The sequence below is a fragment of the Poeciliopsis prolifica genome, unplaced genomic scaffold, assembly GCF_027474105.1.
Source record: "Poeciliopsis prolifica strain line A6 unplaced genomic scaffold, Auburn_PproV2 SCAFFOLD027, whole genome shotgun sequence".
NCBI classification, from domain to species: Eukaryota; Metazoa; Chordata; class Actinopteri; order Cyprinodontiformes; family Poeciliidae; genus Poeciliopsis; species Poeciliopsis prolifica.
In genome coordinates, this window is record NW_026562402.1 from 704871 (window position 1) to 727724 (window position 22854).

Genomic DNA, 22854 nt, shown 5'->3' on the forward strand with positions numbered 1-22854 from the left:
GACCTGTTTAATGCAGTTTTTAATCTAATTATTTTCACCTAAAAAAAAGTGAACACGTTAACACTTCATTTAATTACATTGAATCAAGTTTTTGTTCTCTAAATTATTCTAGAATTCCTTGAGTACGCACCATTTTGTCACCAAGAAAGCAGAGCGACGTCCCGGCCAAGCGGAGTTTGCACACCTTTCAAAGAGCGCATGAATATGATGATCCACTCAACTCGTCCAAGAAGGGTCTGCCTGGTGCTATCATCTGCCCAAAGAGAATATGCCATCAGTTTCCAAAAATACTACCAGAATAAAATAGAAGAATATATTTTCTTGACCTACAATGGGCAAATACAAGTGTACCATACATGTTCAAATTAAGGTAAGAAATACAGAAAGAGAAAAATAAGAACCAGAGACTGTAATATAAGGGTAAATTCACAATATAAGAAAAAATAATAGCCAGTTAACATTACAGCTCATATTAGTAACGGTAATAAAATTAAAAAAAAATCGTAATATAATTATACACAAGCTAAACAATTACTTAGATTAGAATCAGAATAAAGATAATGAGTTCCTTCAACAAAACAATACATACATATACATTATTTAATTTAATAATATCGTTTGTATTAATATAACTTTGTAAATGCACGCGCACACACACACACACACACACACACACACACACACACACACACACACACACACACACACACACACACACACACACACACACACACACACACACACACACACACACACTTGCAGGTAATTTCTGACCGGCAATTATGCTGATTTAAGAGGAAAAACTCGTTCCGCTTCTGACCGGGTCATACGCCGGTGAGCTGTTAAGGAACAAGTCCAGCAATATGACATCTGACCATCCAACTTTAACCAGCAGATGACGCTGTTTTGCTGGTCATGAAGCAACAAGACTCCATAATAGTTCTCTTTATGAATGCCTCTCCGGTACGTGTGCTATAGTTAAAATTGTTTGTTTTATAGTGAAGTCCATATTTATCTCCTAAAATAAATTAGAATCAGATGTTAAGACTGCCAAAGTTTTAAACAAAAATTTAAATCACAATTTGTTTTATTTTGAAAGTACCGACAGGACGGGGGGCACGTGATGTCGGCTGACTTGACAGCTGCAGCTCATCCTGTGGGCTTGGTCAGAGTTGTGAGAGAGGGAATGAGACGCTTTCCACCTCGGGTCATGCGAGCACTGGAGGAAAGTAAAGTTTGACATCTCAATCAAAAAAGGGTAAGTCACAAAATTTTAACTTTAGGTAGGTTTTACGGAATTACTTCTGTTTTATGACTGAATGAGGCATCAAGTGAAAGTGCAGTAGTGCTATTAAAAAGTAATACTCTTACACAGCTCAAGGAGGAATACTTGTCTTTTTTTATATTAAACAGAAAAAGCTGGCAACGCATTTAAAATCAAAATATATTGTGGCAAATGCAGCATTATGCAGCAACTAAGCATTTAATATCAATCAAACAAATAATACGATGCACATTCTAAGTTCCTATTTGAAACCTAATAGCAGTGTGTTTAAGACGCAATCACATTAAGTCAGTTATTGTAACTGCTTCTCTTGTCATAAAGGATCCGAAGGTTGATGCAAGTGTTTTTGTCTGCTTTTACTGTTGCTTAAACAGCTGTTGTTGCAGCGGTAGATTGCTTTATCTAAGTAAGGAGAGGAAACACTGAAGCTCTATTAAATCACTGCCATCCTTGTTATCAAATGTCATGTCAGGATTACTCTGAGCTTGCTAGTGCTGACCGAGGACTCGCCCTTCATCTACACTGCTTCACATTAATGGACATCAAAAATACTTTACTAACCTCAAAGGAAAATGCTGAGGTGACTCATTATCATCCAAGATAGTCATTGTGTATGAAGGATTCCACATATAATAGCAGTCTGTGTTACAGCTGATCTCAAAATGCCCTTTACCGACATTTAGTAGGATTATTTGTAATCTTGTTCATTTGGGCTCAGAAGGGTTTATGTTTAAATAATATCAGTAATGAGCAAACACCTGAAGATAAGATGCATCTGTGCATCCTAACATATTTATTCTGTTTTGGCTTTGTTTTATTACCGAGGAATATCTGTTTAGAAACAGACAGAGATGAATAGTTTGTTTGTTTTTTAAACTAAAACAGCCATCCGCACCAGGTTGGCATGATGTGAAAAAAGTAATTGTACCTTAAAACTGGTTGTGACACATCAGCAAGAACCGAATATGGGTTTGTTACATCTCTTTGTTTATGCAGAGTTAATTCATGTCTATTGAAGGATGTTCAAGCATGCGCTGCCTGGTTAGTCATGAAAGAGAATCTTCTTTCACCAGGAGAAGATTATCTGAGTGAGATTCATGAATGGTGCAGGAACTTTTTCCATTACAATTTTCAGATAGAGAGCAGAATTTATTATTCCCTAACATCCTGGTTCTTGCTGGGATTATATTATGTTTTTCATAAGGATGGTTTGGATATTATTCTCAAGTCTCTTAACTGGAAACAGAAGAGCTCAAACCCCTCTGGTTTTAAAGACTTTTCACTGGTTCTTGATCATTTGAAATTTCATTTTGGATTTAATGTTCATGGAAAAAAGGAAATAAATAAAAAATAAATCTGTATGTGAAAATTTTATCCTTGCCACTGTACATAGGCTTTGGTTTTTTTAAAGATAGATTTAAGACATTATCTGGGGGATTTTTTCTGTCATAATCTAACAGCACACATTTTCAGTCTGAAAACAGGATTTTGTCTCTTTTGTTCTCAAAATTTTTAATACTTTTGCTTACATTTTTATTTTGAAAGCAGGACTTCATGTGTGCTCTTGGATTATGGCAAAAAAATTCCCCCATAACATTGTAGTTAAAGAAAGTTGCATTTTTTCACATTAAATCTACTAACAGTGTAAAAGGAGAACAGCCAGATGCAAACCAGAATAATTTCAATTGCTCCCAGCAGCCTAGAAGAGCTTGCAAAAGCTTTTGTTGTTTTTCCCTCAAATAATTTGCATTTCTCCTGGGTTATTTTCATGGATGTCAGCAATCACTACAGCACCACATGCAGACTGGCTGGTTTTGCTTTAAAGGTAATTCCCAGTAGTGCATTTTCTTGTCACTCTAAAATATACACCAACACAAAAAAGATTCGTTATGAAGTATGAATTTTCCCTGTGGTTATTCACAAAATATGAAGTTTGTCAAAAGTTCACAGGAGGGGAAAGAGAAGGTCATCTGCTTTAGATTGATGACATCACGAGAGTTCTAGCAATTGAACCGCTCTGCTAGCATGAGAATAGTGTAGAGACGCACCAATTAGCTCATCAGAAACTGGCCAAATCGATGGTCTCCAGATCAAATACTAAAAATCGGACTGTTTTTTATGTATATTAAGTGCATCAAAACTATAAACTCCCTTCATTTTTGGTCTGTAAACACACCATTCAAACAGAGATGCTTTGGTTGCATTTTTTATGTTTATTTATAAAAAACAATTAGGGGCATATATGGCATGTTTTATGATTCAAAAATAGGGTAATTCTTTCATGTTTTGTTGGACTCAAAATTACTTCCTGTACCAAAGAACCTTAACCATTAGGGGTTTTTTTCTCAAATAAAAAAAAAAAAGCATGAGTCGGTCATAATCTAAGTCGGTCAGACCTAAAAAGAAAATAGTATGGATGTCACCATTGGCACAAGCCAAACCTGAAAGCAACATTTCTAGGTATGCTGATAGATTTCAACACGGAACCTGAAGCAATTTGAGCAAAGGGAGTTAACTTTATTCATTTAAGCCAGAGTTTGACTTTAATGGCACCCAAGTCATGACTGATGGCGAAGCTGATGGTACAGGCTCCACTACAGAGGGATGTTTGGTTGATAAATGATAATAAACACATCTATCAGACAGTGTGATTTTCTTTCAATAGCTGGTCTTGAAATTATCACAGAGGATCTTTTTAGTTAATCTGACCCTTTCCATCCAAACTTCGGTCTTCTTCACAAACAACTTCCATGTGTTCTGCTTCCAGGCTTCCCTGAAATCCATGTGTTCCCCACAGAAAAACATTTATGTGGGCAAAAAACTTCACTGTTAAAGAAGGAATTTGATTGAAAACATGAAAATAAAAAGAAAAAAATCAAAATCAAAACTATGTCATTTTTCTTAGTCTTCACAATCATGGATAGGTTGGATTTTCAGAGAAAACCACAAGAAAATACTTTCTTGTTTGTGCTGCATGTGTATATGATACAATGTGGAAAGGTTCAAAGGGTAGAAAAATGTATGCAAAACCGATCTTACAGAAAGGTGTGTGGTACCGTAAAGGACATAAGGCAATGTTTGACTAATTTATTGTTGGCACATTTTTATTATTTGTTTCAGTGCCATTAATTATACCAACAATTATGCAATTTTGCATGATTGTTGTTATAATAATTCTGCATGCGTGGCTATAAATGTTGAGTTGTTGGGTGTTGACAGGAGCATCTTATTTGGATTTAAAGTGACAGAGGTCCTAAGACAGTTCATCCTCAGAGGAGCTCAAAAAAACTGAAATCTTATTATCTTAGAATGATTTTTGTAAAAATGTAATGAACATGTCTGGGTAGCCCATAGACCTATCCTGACCTATCGAGGAGCTACAGTTGGTCATCTTTAAAGCAGTTTTTTTGTCCCTACCACCAGCAGGAGTTGTTTCCTGTTTAATACTCAAATTCAAGACATTGATCTGAGAGCAGCTTGACTTTTAAACACCTCCCCCTCTTCCCTGGATGATACAGGCTGACTCCGCACACGCTCGTGGGAAACTTCCACCCCCTCACCCGTCGAGTGTCCCTTTGACTGGAACAGCCTGCTCTTGCCAGGAAGCTATCAGTGTATTAATAGGTGTTTTGGCCACTTTGGTTCCAACTATCCCCCCGCTTCCAAACTTGCTGTCCAGTTTTCATAACACAAGCAACAACCTGTTCTAGTCATTAACATGACTGAGATTTACTCAATGTAAATCTGAGTTGATTTCTTACAGTATGACCACAAAGACTGTCTCCTGTTTTACCTCTTTGTCTTTAATGTTTTGTGCATTTTCTATATTCAAAGCATGTTTCTGTGACTATTGTCCTAACTCTGATGTCTCTTTAGTCCACTTGAATATTTTTCGTGCTGAACCTTTCAGTTTGCTTATGTTGCAAATTTCACATCCAGCCACTAACAACCAACTTATGTTGATTTATCTTCTTCAAAGAAGATAAAGTAACTTTGATGTTAGCTATTTCCACTAACATCAATGTGCATCCAATTTTTGTGGGACCGTTTAATGCAGGGCTGAAACGATTAGTCATGTTAATTATGACTGTGAGAATCGATTATTGAAATAATAGTCAAAAAATTTGGTAATCAATTAATTGTTTATGTGTAAAAAGACTAAAAACAAGCCATTTGCTGAAAGGATGTTATTTGCATTTAAAATAAAAAAAGCATTCTTTTTCTGTAAATATGCTCCATTCAGAACAGATTGATCGATTTATCAAATGATCAATACCTGCAGCCCTAGTTTGATGTTGAAGGAATAACACATTCAAGTCGCCTCACCTCCAACCCCAATACAAAACGTGAAATAAGTACAAATATCTGTAAAATACACAGAATCAGTTATTGTGGCACACTGAAAACTAACCCCAAGCTCGGTTAGTATTTAGATCATCTTGATGTTTTCATTCTAAGCCCATGATTGGCTCAGCAGCAGGTAGCCTTGTTCAGGAAAAATACCACTGGCTAATCTACTTACCTTACTCACATAACTGGCACTCCCCACCAGTTATGTGACGGGGGGTGCCAGTCACTTCTGTCAATTCTTCATTTACAGATTAAAGGAGCTGTAAATGAAACATCTGAAACTGAGCTGAAGACAACACCAAAGGTTATGTTAGGAATTATTGCAGAATAATACAATAGATATTAAAAAACTGATTGTTGTTGTTATGAAGAAAAAAAAATTGTCATAGCTATTAATATTGATGACTCATGTCTGAATTATTGGCCATTTCAGATATGGGTTGACTCAACAGAACCTGTAGATATGTTATTGATAACTCCTGCCAGAGTCACTTTCCCTTTGTGAGCTCGTTGAAAGATTTTAGGGTGAAAACTGAACTATTTCCAATTACTGTTAAGTTTACGTTCTATTAAAAAAAAGAGTTAACATGCCAAAAGTCTGCTGTTCAAAAGCTTTTCTCTTTTTCCTACATAATTACATCTGAGCTGCAGCTCAGCAAGAGCAAAGAAAACTCTTCAATTATGCTGCTAGATGCTTGGATTGACAGCCAATAGAGATAGGGAATGTAATATTTCACATTGCTTTGTGTCAAAGCTTACACTGACCTCCAACATGTTTGCAATGATTGTGTCTTTTTAAATAGATGAATGAAATAATTTCTGTTGGGTTTCACAGCTTGAATCTGAAAGAACTGCCCATGTGGGACAACCGGAGTTTGTATCTAAGTCACAAAACCCCTCAAAGAAACAGCTACTCTTCACTTTTTGCTGGCAAACAAATTTCCCTGCATTTTAGTTACGCATTATGTATGGATGTGCCATGGTTGATGTTGCGCATAGTGACTCACAGAGCTATCCAGAAACAGCAGGGGAATCTGACATGGAGTATCTGGACCTTTGATTATTTAATGTTGCACCAGTGGGTAAATGAAGGGAAATGGTTGTTAAAACCAGAAAGTGCTTACGGAAAAGTAACCAAAAGCGCAGGAATATAATGAAACATTCTTTAATGTACCCAAAATATGTTGCTAATCTCAAAGACATTGATTCTGACACCATTAAAGACTGGAACTATTCTTCTTTAAAAAATACATTACTTATGGAAAAAAGATTCCATCTTTCCAACAGATTATGGTTATACAGTAAATACTAGTACATCCCGGTTAAAAAATTGCCCTAAAAGCTGAATAATTTTTTATAATTTATTTATTTAAAATAACAGAATGCAATAAACATTTTTGTGACTAAAATATATGAATAACAAACAGTGTATGGGAAATTAATACAGTGAATATTAATATAATAAATATGCAGTCTAATGCATTTGAACTTTGACAATTATTTTAGGGAAAACTACTAAATAACCTTCGTTTAGGATTGTGTATTAAAAGTGAAACGTATAACTAATATTACTGATTTTAAAGTGTCCACTAATTGATACAATAGTTTAATAGGCGTTTTTTTATTTCTAAAATCGCAACAACAATCTCTTTGGCTTGTAATACTGCAGTTTTTATAACTGACTGTCAATTTCAGTCATGAAACTAGAACAACTGCATCTGAAGGAAAATGGGGTGACCATGTTTGCGCCATTATCATTATTTGTGAATGAGGCAGTGAGGCTGCACTGATTGTGTAAATTGGACAGAGAAATGCAGCAGTTGCTACATGTGGTTCAGTGATATTGGATGGCGGCTCCTCTCCGCTGCTGTTACTCATTGTTGTGACATTCGTAAGGTTGAAGTCATTTGATGTGAGTCTACAATATGTGTTTTTGTAGTCGGGATGTAATTGTTGTGATTTGTAAAAAGGGAAAATTTGTATGAAGTTTAAGTTAACTTACTTAAAGTTAAATTAAACTTCATTAAGGTTAAATTAAGGAAGTTAAATTAAACTTCCTTAAGTTAACCAAAAAAAATCAAAACTGACACAATAATGCTTTGCTGGCTGCATTAAAAGCTAAAATTAGATAAAAACACAATGTGGAGCCAGCAAGATAAAAAGGACAACCAATTGAAATATATTTGGAATATATTGGACTGTGTTACATGTGCAAAATATCTGATTAAAAATCTGGTGTAACATCTTCTCATTTCCATTTATTAATTCAGGAGAATTATTCCCAACAGTCACTGCTTTTATCATTTAATAACTTGATTGAAAAACCATTGTCAAATGAACCCAATGTGTGCGTATATGTTTTATTTTATTTTTTATCTCAGATCTCCACGTTGGCTTCACCTTCCCTATTTCACAACTTTTTCATTGTTCCTTTGTGTGTATGTAACAATGGCTTATTTTTAACTGACTGGATTCTTTAGAAGTGGAGAGCTGAGAAGTGGCAGGAAGTGGTTTTCTCAACCTTCATCCTTCCCCTGCCTTTCCTCACATAAGGAGATTGTGTGAATTGATATTCTGAAAATGATAAAATGGAAATAAAATATGTAATAGTAGTGCTCTACAGGATCCATACAGCCAAAAACTAAAGCACAAACATATTGCATCTTTCTATCTTCACAATAACTTTGCTTTGACTTCCTTTAATATTTCATTCATTTCTATCAGCTAACTCTGAATCTTAAACTTAACCTAACCATTACTGAGATATGTCTGACCATAAATCTAACATAAATTTGATTCACACCTTAGTCCTAACTGCTAATCCCAAAACAGCTCTTCTTTTAATAGGGCCCAGACTGTGGGCCCCATGGGGAGTGATGGGTCCTCACAATGTTTTTTTAATAAAAATTAGTCTTACTGGGTGAGAAATGCTAAAACACATGCATAAAAGGTCAAGGAGATCTTGGCAGAAATCAGCAAAATCAATTCATGTCAGAAAATTTGTAGGTTTATAGTTTCACTTATATGGGAAATGAGAGGAAATCACTTATTTTACATGTTTATATAAGGGACGGTGAGCCCAGTTTCAAACGCATGCTTATTAGCCATAAAAAAAATAAAAAAAAACATTTTCAAACTCCATCAAAATTAAATTGTGCCAGATTGATTCTCTGATCATCTGGAAAAACTAATTTTATTAATAACTCTTGGCAACAACTTATGGACAAACAGTTGTGCGCAGATGTGTGTTTCCTGTGCAGGGGCCTTGCAATGTGACATCAGCTTACTTTATAAAGGAGGAAAGTGAGACAAAACCTCGACTGCACAGTATTACTTAACTGATTTATTAATAATAAGTGTATCTGCCACACTCTCTCCAATAGCAAGGTAATAAAAATGATCTGGAAACTGGATGCATGTAAATATGTGATGTGTAGATAAAGTTAAGTCCAAAACTTTGTACAGATTTGCATTTAGTTTTAAACTAATTTCAATCAACCAAGACATTTGTTTGACAGGAAATGAAGACAGGCATATATCTAAAGATGACAAAAGTAACATGAAAACAGTTTTAATGTTGAAATAATTATTTTATTTAGTTTTAATTCATACTTAATTATGTATCTAAAATTATTTACACCTTTGATGATAATGATAGTACAATATTTGCTTGCCAAAAAGCTCTTTGCATGTTTACATTGACTTATCTTTCATGATGATCCACAAATGTTGGAGGTTGGAAAGCCTCCTTGCAATCACTGTGATCCCTCATTTCCCCATTTCAAATGGTGGTGACAATACAAAAATATTTAGTCCATTTTAATTAAAATTGGAGACTAATGTTAAAAGATGACTGTCAGAAATCAGTTGCGTGTTTTGATCAAGTCATTTTTTTTATTTTGCTATGATGTATAAAATAATAGACTTGGAAGAGATTGAGCTCTCTCTTTCCCAGGACCTCAAGTCTCAGAGGCAAGCATCTGCAGTCAATTTTACTGCAGGGCACCAGGGACAGCAAAGCTAATTCTGGAATAGCAACATAACAATGTTTGGGTTTCTCGTCACCCCAAACAGTAACCCTTTAGTTTTAGATATAGACATGTGGAAATATGTCTCTATAAATCAGATAATACACTGTCAATATGTTTAGTAAGTTTTTCATGAATTGTCAAGCTAGTGGGTCATATTCAGGGTATCCAGCGAAGAACTGTTATACTTTCATCCATCTACTTACCTTCTTCCCTCCAATGGTTATTGGAGGAGACACACAGTTCAAACGCACACACACACACGCACCCACACACCTACACATACACAAGATTATATTTCTGCCCATATTAGGACTTTGTGTTGACTTCCATTCATTTTAGTAGTTGTATTTATACTGTCAGGACTCTGATTTTTTTTTTTGTATCTTATTTATCATCATTCTTTAGGTTCTGTTATTCTTATATGTCTAGCTTTCTTTAGAGATTATCGTTAGATTAATTTAATCCTTCTAGTTATTCCTTATTTCAGGTTCCCTGTAGTGTTTCTAGTAATGTTTATTTCATCATCCTAGGTTCAGTTATTCTTGCATGTCTGAGTTTAGGTATACCTTTCTTTAGTAGTTCTAGTTAAGTTATAAACTAGCTTCCCCCTGTAGTGTTTCCAGCTTTTCTTATCTGGCTACTTTAGGTTATGTGTCTGCATCCATACCCATCTTCCTTTAGTAATCCTAAATAAATCAGTCACAACTCGCCAGTCTGTCTGGTTACTATGTTGGTCACTTTGGTCATCTCTCCCCTTGTGTTCCTCTGGTCCTCCACATGTTTGCTGTTTTGGATTTTGCTTTGGATTTTGTTGTGCTCCTTTGGATGTTCCTTTGCAGTTAGATTCTGATATTGTTCCATTAAACATTCAAGGCCATTCTATGCTTTTGCCTGGTGCTTTTGGGTCAACCACACATTATGACATATACGTACCCATACATTTTCTCTAATCCTAACCAGTACTAATTTCTTCCTAACCTCAGCCAAAACCTAATTCACTCTGTACTTGTAAACCTCATCTTTGACCTTGAACAAGGGGCTCCACTGTATCAGGACCAGGCTTTGGTCTGAAGACCCATCGGTCTTCAGAAGGCTAGTAAATATGATAAAAAAATAGAAGAAAGACATGCTACTCAATAGGGTAGATGAACCACTACACACACGCACCCACATGTCCGCACACATGCACATACACTATCATGCGCACACACACGCAGGGTAATTCAGTGTAATCATTTGACCCACTAGTTATGTGTTTGAGCTGTGGGAGGAACATGAATGGAGAACATGAATATTCCATGCAGAAAGGCCCCAGGCCAGGTATTACTTTTATCAGATGGGATTCGTATTCAGGTTCTGGTCAAATTATGCACATGTCTGCAGGACCCAAGAGGTCATGTGATATTTTTCCTGGTTAGCATAATGGGTCCCCTCTGTACTAGAAAAACGAAAAAGGAAACCTGCTGTACTACTTCTAGTGTAATTTTGGTGCCATTCAGAGCTGATGCACCTGAAGTGATCTGTCAGATATGGTTGCTGAAGTATTTAACAGTATATACCCATTGCTGCTGACTGCTTAGCCTTTATTTTGTGTTTGAAAAACTATTTAAACACCAGTACTAATCTCTTCCTAAGAGATTCAGCTGGCCAGAACTGAGCCAGCTGAAAATGTAGCAGATTTTGCTCCCAAGTCAAACCGAGTCTACGGGACCACCATGTGAAACTCCCTAAGTGGTGATTATCATCTGATTGACCGAGGTTCTGTAGGCTGTGTCCCGTCTCCTCAGGCTGGGGGAGTTTATTACTCTGAAGTACATCAACAATGTTAAAGTTTGATTGTTAATTTATGTTGTTACTGACGATCCATAAACTGTTCATTGGAGGATTATGTTTCGTATCTTATTATTAATTACCTCCTTATCAACTTTTGCCTCACTGTTTCTGTCTTCTCATTGAGCATAACTGTACAGCGTTATCTTTGTTCTGTTTTAGCTGATACTAATGCAGCGAAAAGGAAAATTACTCTGGATTAGAAATGAAAATCCAGTCGACTCATAAAATATGAATACGCTACAGCCAGTTTCCTTACAAGCGTTACCTCAAAATACAGGAATGCAGTGAGTCAATGCTCGGCTGTCTCCTCCCCCATCTAGCAGTCCTGTCATATGTTCTGCTGATTAAATTTGCCCCCACCCACACCTACACTGTGTACATGAAATGATCATTATTTGACAGACATTTACGATGCATTCTGGGAACTATTGAGGATCATATTTAATTTGGAAGGAGAGGCAGCTTGAAAATAAGTGGGCAAAAATGACTAACTTGATTTTGATTTAAAAAAGAAGTTTTTTTCTGGCTTTCTGAATCATTTTCAACAAAACCAAAGATACAAATGTAACTTGAATTAATAATGAGCCCAGTTAGATTTAAAAGCTTAATTCATTTAAAATCAATACATTTAATGAGTTCCTCCAGTTGCAGGGGTCGAGGTAGCAGACTGACTTATTTCCTCACCAGATTCAGTTCAGGGGTTCAGAATGCAGAGGGAGGCTGAGAATAAATTTGACCCGGCTTATTTTGAATTCCAGAAACTCATATGTGTATCCTGAAGGGAGGAAGCTGTTTTTGTCATGAAGAATATGAGTCATGTCATGGTTCTCCTTTGTCTTATGTGTGTGTGTGTGTGTGTGTGTGTGTGTGTGTGTGTGTGTGTGTGTCTGGAAGGTTTTCAGTGGTTTCTGGTCTGGTTCATTGGCTTTAATAGGAAACCAAACAAAGTTTTGCAGAGCTTGCTCAGTGCTCCAAAACAAATCTTCAGCTAAGCTTTTAGGAAAAATGGCATATGCATATACAGTGTGTATGTACGGATCATTTCAATAAATTTGAATATAACCACAATATTGCATCAGACACAGGCCTGTCACAACAATAAATTGTCCCAGAAGTTATTGGAATAAACAATATTATTGTTATTTTCAGACCATTTTCAAGTAATATAATGGTAATGGCATAGTAATGCAAGCAACACATTCTCAAAGATCAATAAACTTTAAAGTCTGATATTTTAAATATCTAAAATAAATAAAACAACAGAAACAACAAATAAAACCCCTTATGAAATCTCTGTAAGCAAAATTGTCTTTCAGAAAAGGGCTAATTGTGACCAAAGCAGCAGACTGACATCCAGCTTTTAGTAGAAAAGAAAAATTTCCATTTGCATAAATCATGCAAATGGAAATTATTTAACTCATTTTAGTTTATCTTGCGATTAATTGACTTACTGTTTATTGCAAACTATTTTGTTCGATTACAGGTTCTGTCATGGTTTCTTAGTTTCAGAAACCAAAAACCATCTTTATTAGATTTAGTAAAGAAGAGTGCTTGGTATATGCATAGATTATTCCAGGATATTATCCTGTTTTTTGCAGTCTGAAGCCATTTCTGATTCATATTTGGGATTATGAACCTGTGGAATATGTTCTTCTATTTCATTTCTTGATCTATGTTTATTACGACATTGTTCTCAGATTTAAAAGCCTTTATTCTTTCAAACATAATTTTTGTCCTTGTAGTCAAATAACTTAAATGTTTCATAAAATGTTTCTCTGAATTTTCACTTTCACTGAATCTTTTCAGCTGTTGTTCTGGTTAATATTCAGTCAGTTCCAAACAGCAGTGCGTCCTTTTTAACACGGCTTCCTATTTAGCAGGTAAAAATAGCAAAAAACACAAGCTGAGTAACTTACTTAGAATATTCTGGAAAGGTCAAGATCCAGAGAAAGTCATTGTTCATTCTGAACAGTTCCTATCCACACTTCACCATTATTACAGCCTTGTATGTACAGATTTAGTAAAGCAGTTTTATTAGTTAGAAAACTCTACCCAGTCATTTATTTGAGAAATCAAAGTATCAAAAAGTTATTTAAATGCTCTGGATTATTTAATAACATTGTTTTTCACAAACTTGAAAGATTGAAGTTGTTTCATTTTCTGCATTGCCTCATTTTTGCAAATGTTGGTAGAAAGATTTTTTTCACTTCAAAGGAAGTGAAGTTTAACAATATTAGGAAAGCTATTCAGGCACATTTTTCAGAATTTGGCTTTTAATTTCTTTCACTGGATTAGAAATGAATCCAGTGAAAGAATCCACTGTGATTCAGGATCTGACTAAAACAAAAAACATTGAAAAACTTAGCTTCACTTAGGAATTAACACAAGACTGAATTTTTCAGTCTTAATTCAGCAGTCTGCACATTGCTGATGCTTTTCTGCTATGGTGTTTTATTCTCTATGTGTGATTCCATGTGGCAAATTGATGCAGGATTTTTGTTTTCAGTTCCAGATTTGCATTCCAGTTTGACAGTAACTGCCTCCAGCTCATCTAAACATCACTTCACAGAAAGAAGTCAGTACTCCTTTAAAGGAAAATGTTCCACTTCGCAGGAATCATCAACATGGATACCAACAATAGCATTTATAAATCATTTGCTTTGGTACTACTTAGAAATAGGCAGACATTTTGTTTGCTTGTGTTGACCCAGCCAGTAAATGTTGGGAGGGTAAAGATATATCTTGTTTAATCCGTAGCAGTCGTGGTGTTGTCGTTGCTGAACTCAGTTTAAAAGAATGGTCTTTATAGAGGAAGTGGCAGCAAAATCATATTTTTTAATAAACTGAGATACCAACAAACATGAAGGAGCAGTATCTGCTTAAAGCAAATTTTCACAAAGCAATTTATTCATAACCAAAGCAGCATGACGACGTAGTGACAAATACATCAACTGCGTCTTATTCAGTTTTAGTTGCTGTAGCGCCTATTGGCACATTGCTTACAGAAGCTTCTATTAAAATAATTTTCTTAAACATTGCTGTTAAAAAGTAGCTGCGCTGTCACTGGTTTCTTAAAGGTCGTGGACTTGGGAAATCACTAAAATTCAGCACAATTTGGCAAAAAAGCTCATAAACGAGCACGTTGTGTTCTGATCTGTGATCTATCCTGAAGTGTTTGAACTCTAACACTCTGTGAAAGGCTACATGCTCAACTCTGAAGCTTTAGAAGTAAGAAAGAAACAAAAAGTGCATCATAGGAGACGTCTGAGGCTGCTTACTGTCCAGAGGGTCTGGATCTTCTGCTACTGAGAAGCAATTGCTTGGTAAGGGTGTGGAAACTGTTGAACTTTTAAATTTTACCCAATCGACATTGTGAAGCTTGCTGGAAATTGCTTGTGCTGTAAGTAACCAAGAGAGAAGTACTGATCCGAACAAGATGGCTGTTGATTTCATTTTTGGGAGCTTGCCCATCAAGGACTGAACAGCTTCCTTTACTTCCTCTGCTGCCATTGCTAAAACTACAGACAGACTACAACTCTGAAACAGAGCAGCAGATCAACGTCAGTGTTTGCAACTTCTCCTGTTCACTGATTGGCCCAGTAGAAGATCTACAGAAGGAATTCAAGACAACAGGAGGAAGCCCAGAGTGAGTGAAGGGAGATGAAAATCGAGCTAAATTGCACTTTAAGGCTATGGCCAAGCTAATAAAAACTAAAACTAAACTAATCAGCCAAAAAATATCTTGATACCCAAGATATCTGGAAAAATATCCTTTGAACTATTAAGATAAAGACAGTTTTAAAGGTACTCACCCAACACATTTATTCACAAATAGAATATCATAACAGTTTAACACAATGCTGGTAATGTGATGGTCTCCAGTTGCTGTGTTGCCTCAAGTTCTGGATAACTTTCTGGGTTTGATTGTGGATTTAAGCACCTGTATTTGATTTTTTGTGCATTTTTGGCCTGAGAATATGACTCTGACACTGGACAGTTAGCACACCAGTTTGAAATGAAAATTTACAACCAGAAAACTGAAAGGATTTTATTCAGAAATACTGGAAGAGAATATTTCAGGTACAACAAAGGGCAGATTGAGCTGATTGTTGTTTCCTGCTAATGCCTCTCCTTGTTAACTCACCTTTGACCCTTCCTTCTTCACGTTGTTCTGAGGATCACAGGTCTGATTGGTTACACAGATATACACACAACATGCTGGTCTATGCAACATGAATTTGTGACACATCCCTGAGCTAAAATCAGCACCAATGCTGGAAGCAGAGGGAGATATGGCAGATACCGGTCGGTTCAAGTATTTTCTCACACTTTTCGAGTAGTTATTTTATAGAAAATAACAACTCATGCATTATAATTTATTCATTAAATTTTTAATAATGTAGAGTTACGGGTTTTCACTATTCAGCTCAACACGTGAATAAAATTGTATTTTTGAAAAACCTATCTTGGTCCAAACACATTCAAATTTTAATACATAATTTTTTTTCTGTCTATTTATTAATGTCTTGGTTTTAATTTATCATGTGATTAATTGATTTATTGCTTATTGCAACAGGTGTATTGCAAGCTGCCTTTAGAGGGTTTTATTTGATAACAGAGTTAATAGTGGATATTTTTGCTTTTAACCTAGCATAAAACAAAAGCTTTTCAAACTAACGCGAAAACCCAAATAACTACCTGGTTTACAGATTGATTGCACGCAGCGTTTATTGGTGACATTCAGTCAGAGTGGCAGCTGCCAAATTGAAACAATCGTTACAGCGTTGGTGCTTTGGTTTGTGATGTCTTAACAATCGGAGCATGAAGGGCGCTCATTGTTTGCTTCTTGATGAATGGACTTGCAAATCATAATGTTTGTATTACTGTGTGTGTCACAATCAGAGTGAAGGAGAGTTGAACTTAGTTCATGGGGAAAACACATTATTGTACAGTTGTTGATGCAATGCCTCCTCCCAAAAGCATTGAGTCTTGTGTTGAATGGCTTGGCAGCCGTTACTGCTTCTGCTCAGCTGCCTCACTTCATTTAGTTTTAATCTTCTGTTTTATTGTTTGTATCGCTTAAATATTCTTCCTTTTAACTTAAGTCTCTTATTAATTGGAAGATTAACAAAAACGTCTCTCAAAGTTGGATGCATATTGATTTATTAGACATTTTGTCCAAACCACAACAAAGATTTATTAAAGTTTTCCATCCACACAGTGCCATTTTACAGCACAGTCAACTAACCATGTTAATTTCAGTGGTTAAAAAAAATACTTTACATTTCAAACATGACTGAAACAAAATTTTACTTTGTATTTTAATGCCTTGAAACTGGGCTTCTTTCTCTTTGAAAACTCCTGTTCTTTCTGTTGCTCCACCTCCAGAAAATCATCATAACATGGCTCCTCTATTAACCTTTAACAATGTTTTTACCAGTGCTGCTCTGAGCAGCAGCTCCAATAATGAGCTCAGCAGTTCCACTTGCTATTTGCTAATTTCTGGTGGCTAGTGTGAAGGAGTTGAGTGAGAACAGCTCTGATTTTCATGTTGTCATAATTGATGCAAAATTGTTCTCTAATCACTCCTATATCAAAATTCGCAGTGGCTGGGAAATTCTGTTTACCCGTCTGAAGTTGCACATCGGTTTGTAGACTCTGGCGGAGAGGCGGAGGGGGGAGTTCATTAATGCTGAAACCGTTTACGGGAATTTGCTGCCCTTCTGCCCAGTAATAATAATAAACACACATCTGTTTCTGTGACCCTGAGGGGACAGCAGAGATGAATGACTGCAAGAGCATGAACTTCCTGTCCTCATAGATGAGAAAATGCATGTCATGTAAATAAAAGTGCAGTGTTATCTTTAAACTAAAAGCACCACAATATGTCCAGGGATTACTTTACAGTTAATAAGTCCACTCAAATTATATACATTTTTCCTTTATTAGAAAAGAAAATCAAGTTTATCTTGTAGTTGAAACAATTATTGCTCAATTTTCCGACTAGGTTCTCAACGTGAAGTGTTGCTTCTCCCTCCTTTAGAGACATGTGGATGAGCCTCACTCTCTCACTCATGGCTGCCTTGGCGCTGTGCACAGAGGTGAGTACAGCTCACGAAAATGCTTTTATGACTGAACATGGGACTTCACAGCTGTGTTTAATGGTAAATATAATGTTTTTGGTTACACTATATCCAGGTCTCCGTCCCTCAGGATGTGGGCTCACTGGATCCATCTGAAAATCCAGCAGAGAAGGCAAATTCCAGCTATGATGATTTATCTTCCCCATATGGACCTTCCAGACCTCAGATCTTGTTGGCTCAGTATGAATGTTACCTGAAGATAATTCACGAGCCACTTCGCACAGATGAAGGTGAGGTTGTCATTTGGCCAATTTGTCCTTGCAAATCTGGGCCATATCAAACAGAAAAATCTGCTTAAAGGCAGAGAAAAATAAAAGAAACATATTAATTTTATGAAATAAGTGATAGGTTTTAATATATAAATTTTTATCTGTGCTTTAAAGCTTCAGTATGTTACTTTTTAAAAAATTTGGGAGTTACTTTTTTCATGCCATGACCATATACAATGAGACAGGCAATCTGTGAAAAAGTTTAGCTCCTCTGCCTTCTCCCAGTGCAGTGCTCCCAATGCTAACTGGAAACAACCAGTCAGAGCCAGGAGACGGGTCTTAGTGCTGTCAATAACAATCTTGTGTGATTCTGCTCACCTCCCTACCCTCCACTCTCTGATGCCGATACAGCTTTTCACTATCAACAGATCTTGTTGTGAATGCTAGGCTAGTCATCTTAGCCACCGAGGACGGCGGCTAAACGGTTTTCTTGTAACAATAAATTGTTTCTCTAGCATTCGCACATTTAGCAGCAAGGATATGATGTTGATTGATAGCGCTAATCCCCTCCTCCTTGTTCTGATTGGTTGTTTTTGGTTGGGAGTATTTCATTTCTTCAATAATGGCTCAGGTTTGGGTGCCAAATAAAGGCACCAAGAGAGTTATCTTCTTGGTGTCTTTATTTAATATAATTGGTTTCAGTCTTTCTAACAAAACTCCACTTGCAAAGTTCTGGACTCTCTTTTATTTTGATGGAGTAAAATGTACAATATTGTTTGGATGAAATAAAGCGAAAGATGGTCACATGTAGTAAAAAAGCTACAGATGTTGAAGATAAGATTTAAGTTGTAGAAAATGCCATCTGTCAAGGTCATTTGTGTTTCATACCTATTCTTTTACTTTCCTAAAATAATTTGTTGTGCATGATTTTATAAGGCTTCTGACAAAGTTATTTAGTTTGGAAAAATATCAATCTGATCTTTGAATAGTTGAAAATTTTTTGGCTTGTTTAATCTAAAGACAGATGTAGGTTGGTAAAGAACCTGAACACACACAGATGCACCACAAACTCCAGAAACAGATGCATAATATATATTTTTTTAAATAAAATTTTGATTACATCAACTTTAATTTGGTTAAAGCATGAGATGATGCTAAAACAAGAGGAACTGTAACAAAATCTAGATGAGAGTCATACAGACCCACATCTAAGTGCTTAATGTTAAAGATCTTTTTGAAAATTTGCAAGACCATAAACTGAGGGTGTAATGATTACTGATAAGGAAACCAGGGAGCAGAAAGTGAAACCAACAAATAAAAACTCGACTCAAGAGAAAGGAAAAAAATAAAATAAAAACAGAAACCTGGGTGTAAGACAAAATACCAAAATGTCCTGTGTCCTGTGTTTACAGGACAATATTAAAACCAAATAATTACGAGAAAGACTCTCACTTTCACTTCCCCATGCCCTAGAAAGGGCTGACCGGAGCTGTAGCCCAGGGCCACAACTATTTTGGAAGGGTGAAGGGGCTCAAATACTTTTTTCTTTCAATTTTTTTAATGAATGTGTGTTTTTATATAAAACTCATGACCCTCAATCTTGTCATTTGTATTATTTTATGATTTTTATTCATTTGAAAAATACTAAAGTATCTGAAAATTATAAAGATGTAGTCAATTTCTTTAGAAACAACATGGAGTTATCAGTTACAGGTCTTGTTAGACGTGTAGCTAATATGCTTCAGTTCTTATGTGAAGGGCCATCTACTATACTGTAATTTGCATTAAATAATTTTCTCCTTGGTGAAATGCGCCCCATAACTATTTCCAGCCCAGAGGCCTACATCCTTCAAAACCCAGCCTTGGATGTATGATTTCCTACTTATTAGACAACCATGGTGTCCTTTCTCATTCAGTCAGTTAACAGGACAGGATGAGTAATGGTCTATCTTGGTCATTTGGTTTTCTATTAGAAAAAGGTATTAAAGTTATTTTTGTTTTAAAATACAAACAATAAAATTTAAATACAAAGTGTTTTACATTTTTAGTGTCAAAAGGGGATGAGTAGAATCTTTTTAAAATGATTAGATTTTTATTTTTTATTTTGACAAATAAGAATGGCCAAGAATGAAACATTTCATAACCATCTGAGAAATCCTGCAGCATTTAATGCATTTACACATTTTAATGTGTATCAGACTGTTTCTTTACATGCAGATTTCCATCCATTACTTGTCATCCTGTCAACCTTTTACCATGTAAAGTCAAGCAGAGAAGACAAAGAAATAGAGGCTGCTGGGAAATCTGCTCTGACCAAAAGGAAACTTGCCTTTTGTCTCTTTCTCGTTGCCCTCTTCTCCTGTTCATTGCCTTTCAAATGTTATGTTGTGCAGTGTTTCCCAACATGCCTCTGTGCAACTTTGCACTGGCAGGTTTCCGTCCATTGTTGACAAGCTTTAAGTGAGCGAGGATCTTTACCACACCATTGTTAAAGAGAGCATTTATATTACTTTTCCTGTTCATTTTTGATGTGCCTGCCCTTTTGGCATAGTTGTAAATCTAACCATTCTTGTCATTTCCAGGTTAGTCCAATATTAGCTTCAAGTTTTTCAGTGCTCAGTTTGTTTGAATCACCCTGGCTCTGAAAGGAGAACATGTCACTTCAATACTCTACAGTTAAGATTTGAATTTGGCCACCTTCAACCAAAACCAGGACAAAACATTTTCAAACATGACATCAACCCCTTTCTGTCTTTTACATTAAGTGTGCCTTGAGACTCTACACACCAGCTAATCCATTTCACATTTAATATGAATTTTGTTCTGAATATATAAAGGTTTTGGGTGAAAATGTTATTTGGATTTTTTTCTTATTTAATTCAACCTTCACTCATAAAAAAAAATAATAAATTCTAGCTTCACGTGATGGAAAGTAACGCTGCCATCAGCATCATTTTCTTGTTTGTTTGTTTTGTTTGGTTCTTGTGCCATACATCCCATTTGAAATTATGCCTCAAAAGGGAAAGTTTGGAAAATATTAACCAAGACTGGTCTCTCAACTCTAGTTCTTATTCCAAATATGTAGAAAATAATAAATTACCTTAAAAATGCCTGGACAAATAAACATTGACTGTCTTCACTGTACTACAGTATCTACAGTGATGCATTTCTGCAATGGTTTTGAGTCTATGATCTGTCTGTCAGTTACTGTTCTCTTCACTTTATGTTGTGTTTTCCATGTATTTATGTTGTTTTCAATAACATAAATACATACAATGTTGTTATTTTTATTAAAAAAGCCACTGTTCTGACTCACGTCTACACTGCTGTCGTTTCAGTTCTCGATGTCTTGTTCTCTGCAGGTCCTTTCTGTAACCGTACGTGGGACGGTTGGTTGTGTTGGGATGACTCGGTGCCGGGGACTTCTAGGCAGATGTGTCCTTCATACTTTATAGACTTTGACCCCGGAGGTAAGGCCTTCATAAACTTTGCATACATGTGTATTAAAGCTTGTTTTGCTTTGCATTTATCTTAGTTATATGGGTATCATGCTTCCTGGAAAAGCAATAACTACACTTTGAGTACACATTGCTGTTGACTGTGTGAGTTTTTCCTCATTTTTTACAACAGAAACAGCTACCAAAATTTGTAGTCCTGATGGCCAGTGGTTCCAGCATCCAGAAAGCAAAAGAGTCTGGACCAACTACACACTGTGTTCAGTAAAGAAAGACAAAGTCAAGGTAATGCCCTTTGTGCCCTGGGCAGTTGAAACTATATTAATCTATCTACATTCATGACTCCAGATGAGACACTGTGTAATTTTGATGGCCCTCCTTTTCCTAACATGTCATAATAGAGACTGCAAAACTCTCCCAGCTAAATCCATGTTTTTTTTGTCTTGTTGCTCGGCTAAAAGTTATGTTGTGCAGCTGTGTAGATTAACTTTGAGCAAACCTTTATTTTGTCTTGCAGTTTGCATTCAGTCTCTATTACCTGACAATGGTTGGTCATGGCATATCCATCGTTTCTTTAATCGTCAGTTTGATAATCTTCTCCTATTTAAAGTGAGTCTAAATTGTCTGATCCAATTCAACATCTATTTGTTGTGTGTATTTGTTTTAATGACTAAATAAATGTCACAGAGAAAAAATCAGATTCTATGTTTTTAAAAATATAATTAATCTGATTGCTTTCATCTTCTCTGTATTGTTTTTCTTTTTTAAAAGTCTTAGCTGTCAGAGGATCTCTCTCCACAAAAACATGTTCATCTCTTTCATCTTCAACTCTGTGTTTACCATGTGGTGGCTTTCAATTCACTCCGGTAGTAGTCAAATCATACGTGCCTACCCTGTGAGTTGATGAATTGCTTTATTTCATTACACCTACAAATTTGACTTAAATTGATTTGAAAAAAACATAGTTGCATACATTATGTAAGCTGGACTTATTGGTGTTTATAGAAGAGGTGCTAATTCGTAGATTTCTGTTGTACTTGGACTGATTTTAGTGGGTTTGTGTTTTCTATCAGTGAAAAATGTTTGAATTTCCTATCATCAGGTCAGCTGCAAGATTCTGGCTATTTTGGTTCAGTATACGTATACCTGCAACTTCTTCTGGATGCTGTGTGAGGGCATCTATCTCCACACGCTCATCATAGTGGCCGTCTTTGTGGGGGAACAGCAGCTGTTTTGGTACTATGTCCTGGGATGGGGTAAGTCTGGACCTTCTGGTTATCTAAAGCTGTTTCAGATCCACTTCTTTGCATTAAATGTAAGATTTTCACAGAAAACTACCTTAAATAATTGATTGATCAAGGCTTTAAGAAGGACAGAAGAATTGCATGTTTCTAATTTGTGCATCGGACTTGACTGTGGTAGTTTTTACACTGCAGTTTCCATTCCAAAGAATTTTAAGGCAAAATGTCTTTGAATAGGAATGCATTTAGCTGCTTTTTAAGTTACTTCAGACTCTAAAGACAACCTACATAAAAATAAAGCTATTTC

At 35.9% G+C, this 22854-nt stretch overlaps 1 protein-coding gene across 2 annotated transcripts in view; it reads left to right on the forward strand.

Annotated features, from left to right (window-relative positions):
- Positions 1-1181: 1181 nt before the first annotated feature.
- Positions 1182-22854, forward strand: part of LOC129371598 (calcitonin gene-related peptide type 1 receptor-like) — a 29922-nt gene continuing 8249 nt past the window's right edge. Inside the window, exons 1-8 of one of the 2 annotated variants that reach the window (XM_055048277.1) lie at positions 1182-1258; positions 17543-17600; positions 17698-17872; positions 21214-21321; positions 21482-21591; positions 21824-21915; positions 22078-22201; positions 22409-22562. In XM_055048277.1, the coding sequence (XP_054904252.1) occupies positions 17547-17600; positions 17698-17872; positions 21214-21321; positions 21482-21591; positions 21824-21915; positions 22078-22201; positions 22409-22562 (817 nt within the window). In that variant the 5' untranslated portion in view covers positions 1182-1258; positions 17543-17546. Of the gene's footprint in view, positions 1259-17506; positions 17601-17697; positions 17873-21213; positions 21322-21481; positions 21592-21823; positions 21916-22077; positions 22202-22408; positions 22563-22854 lie in introns of both variants that reach the window. The other variant, XM_055048278.1, reaches the window with a different exon arrangement.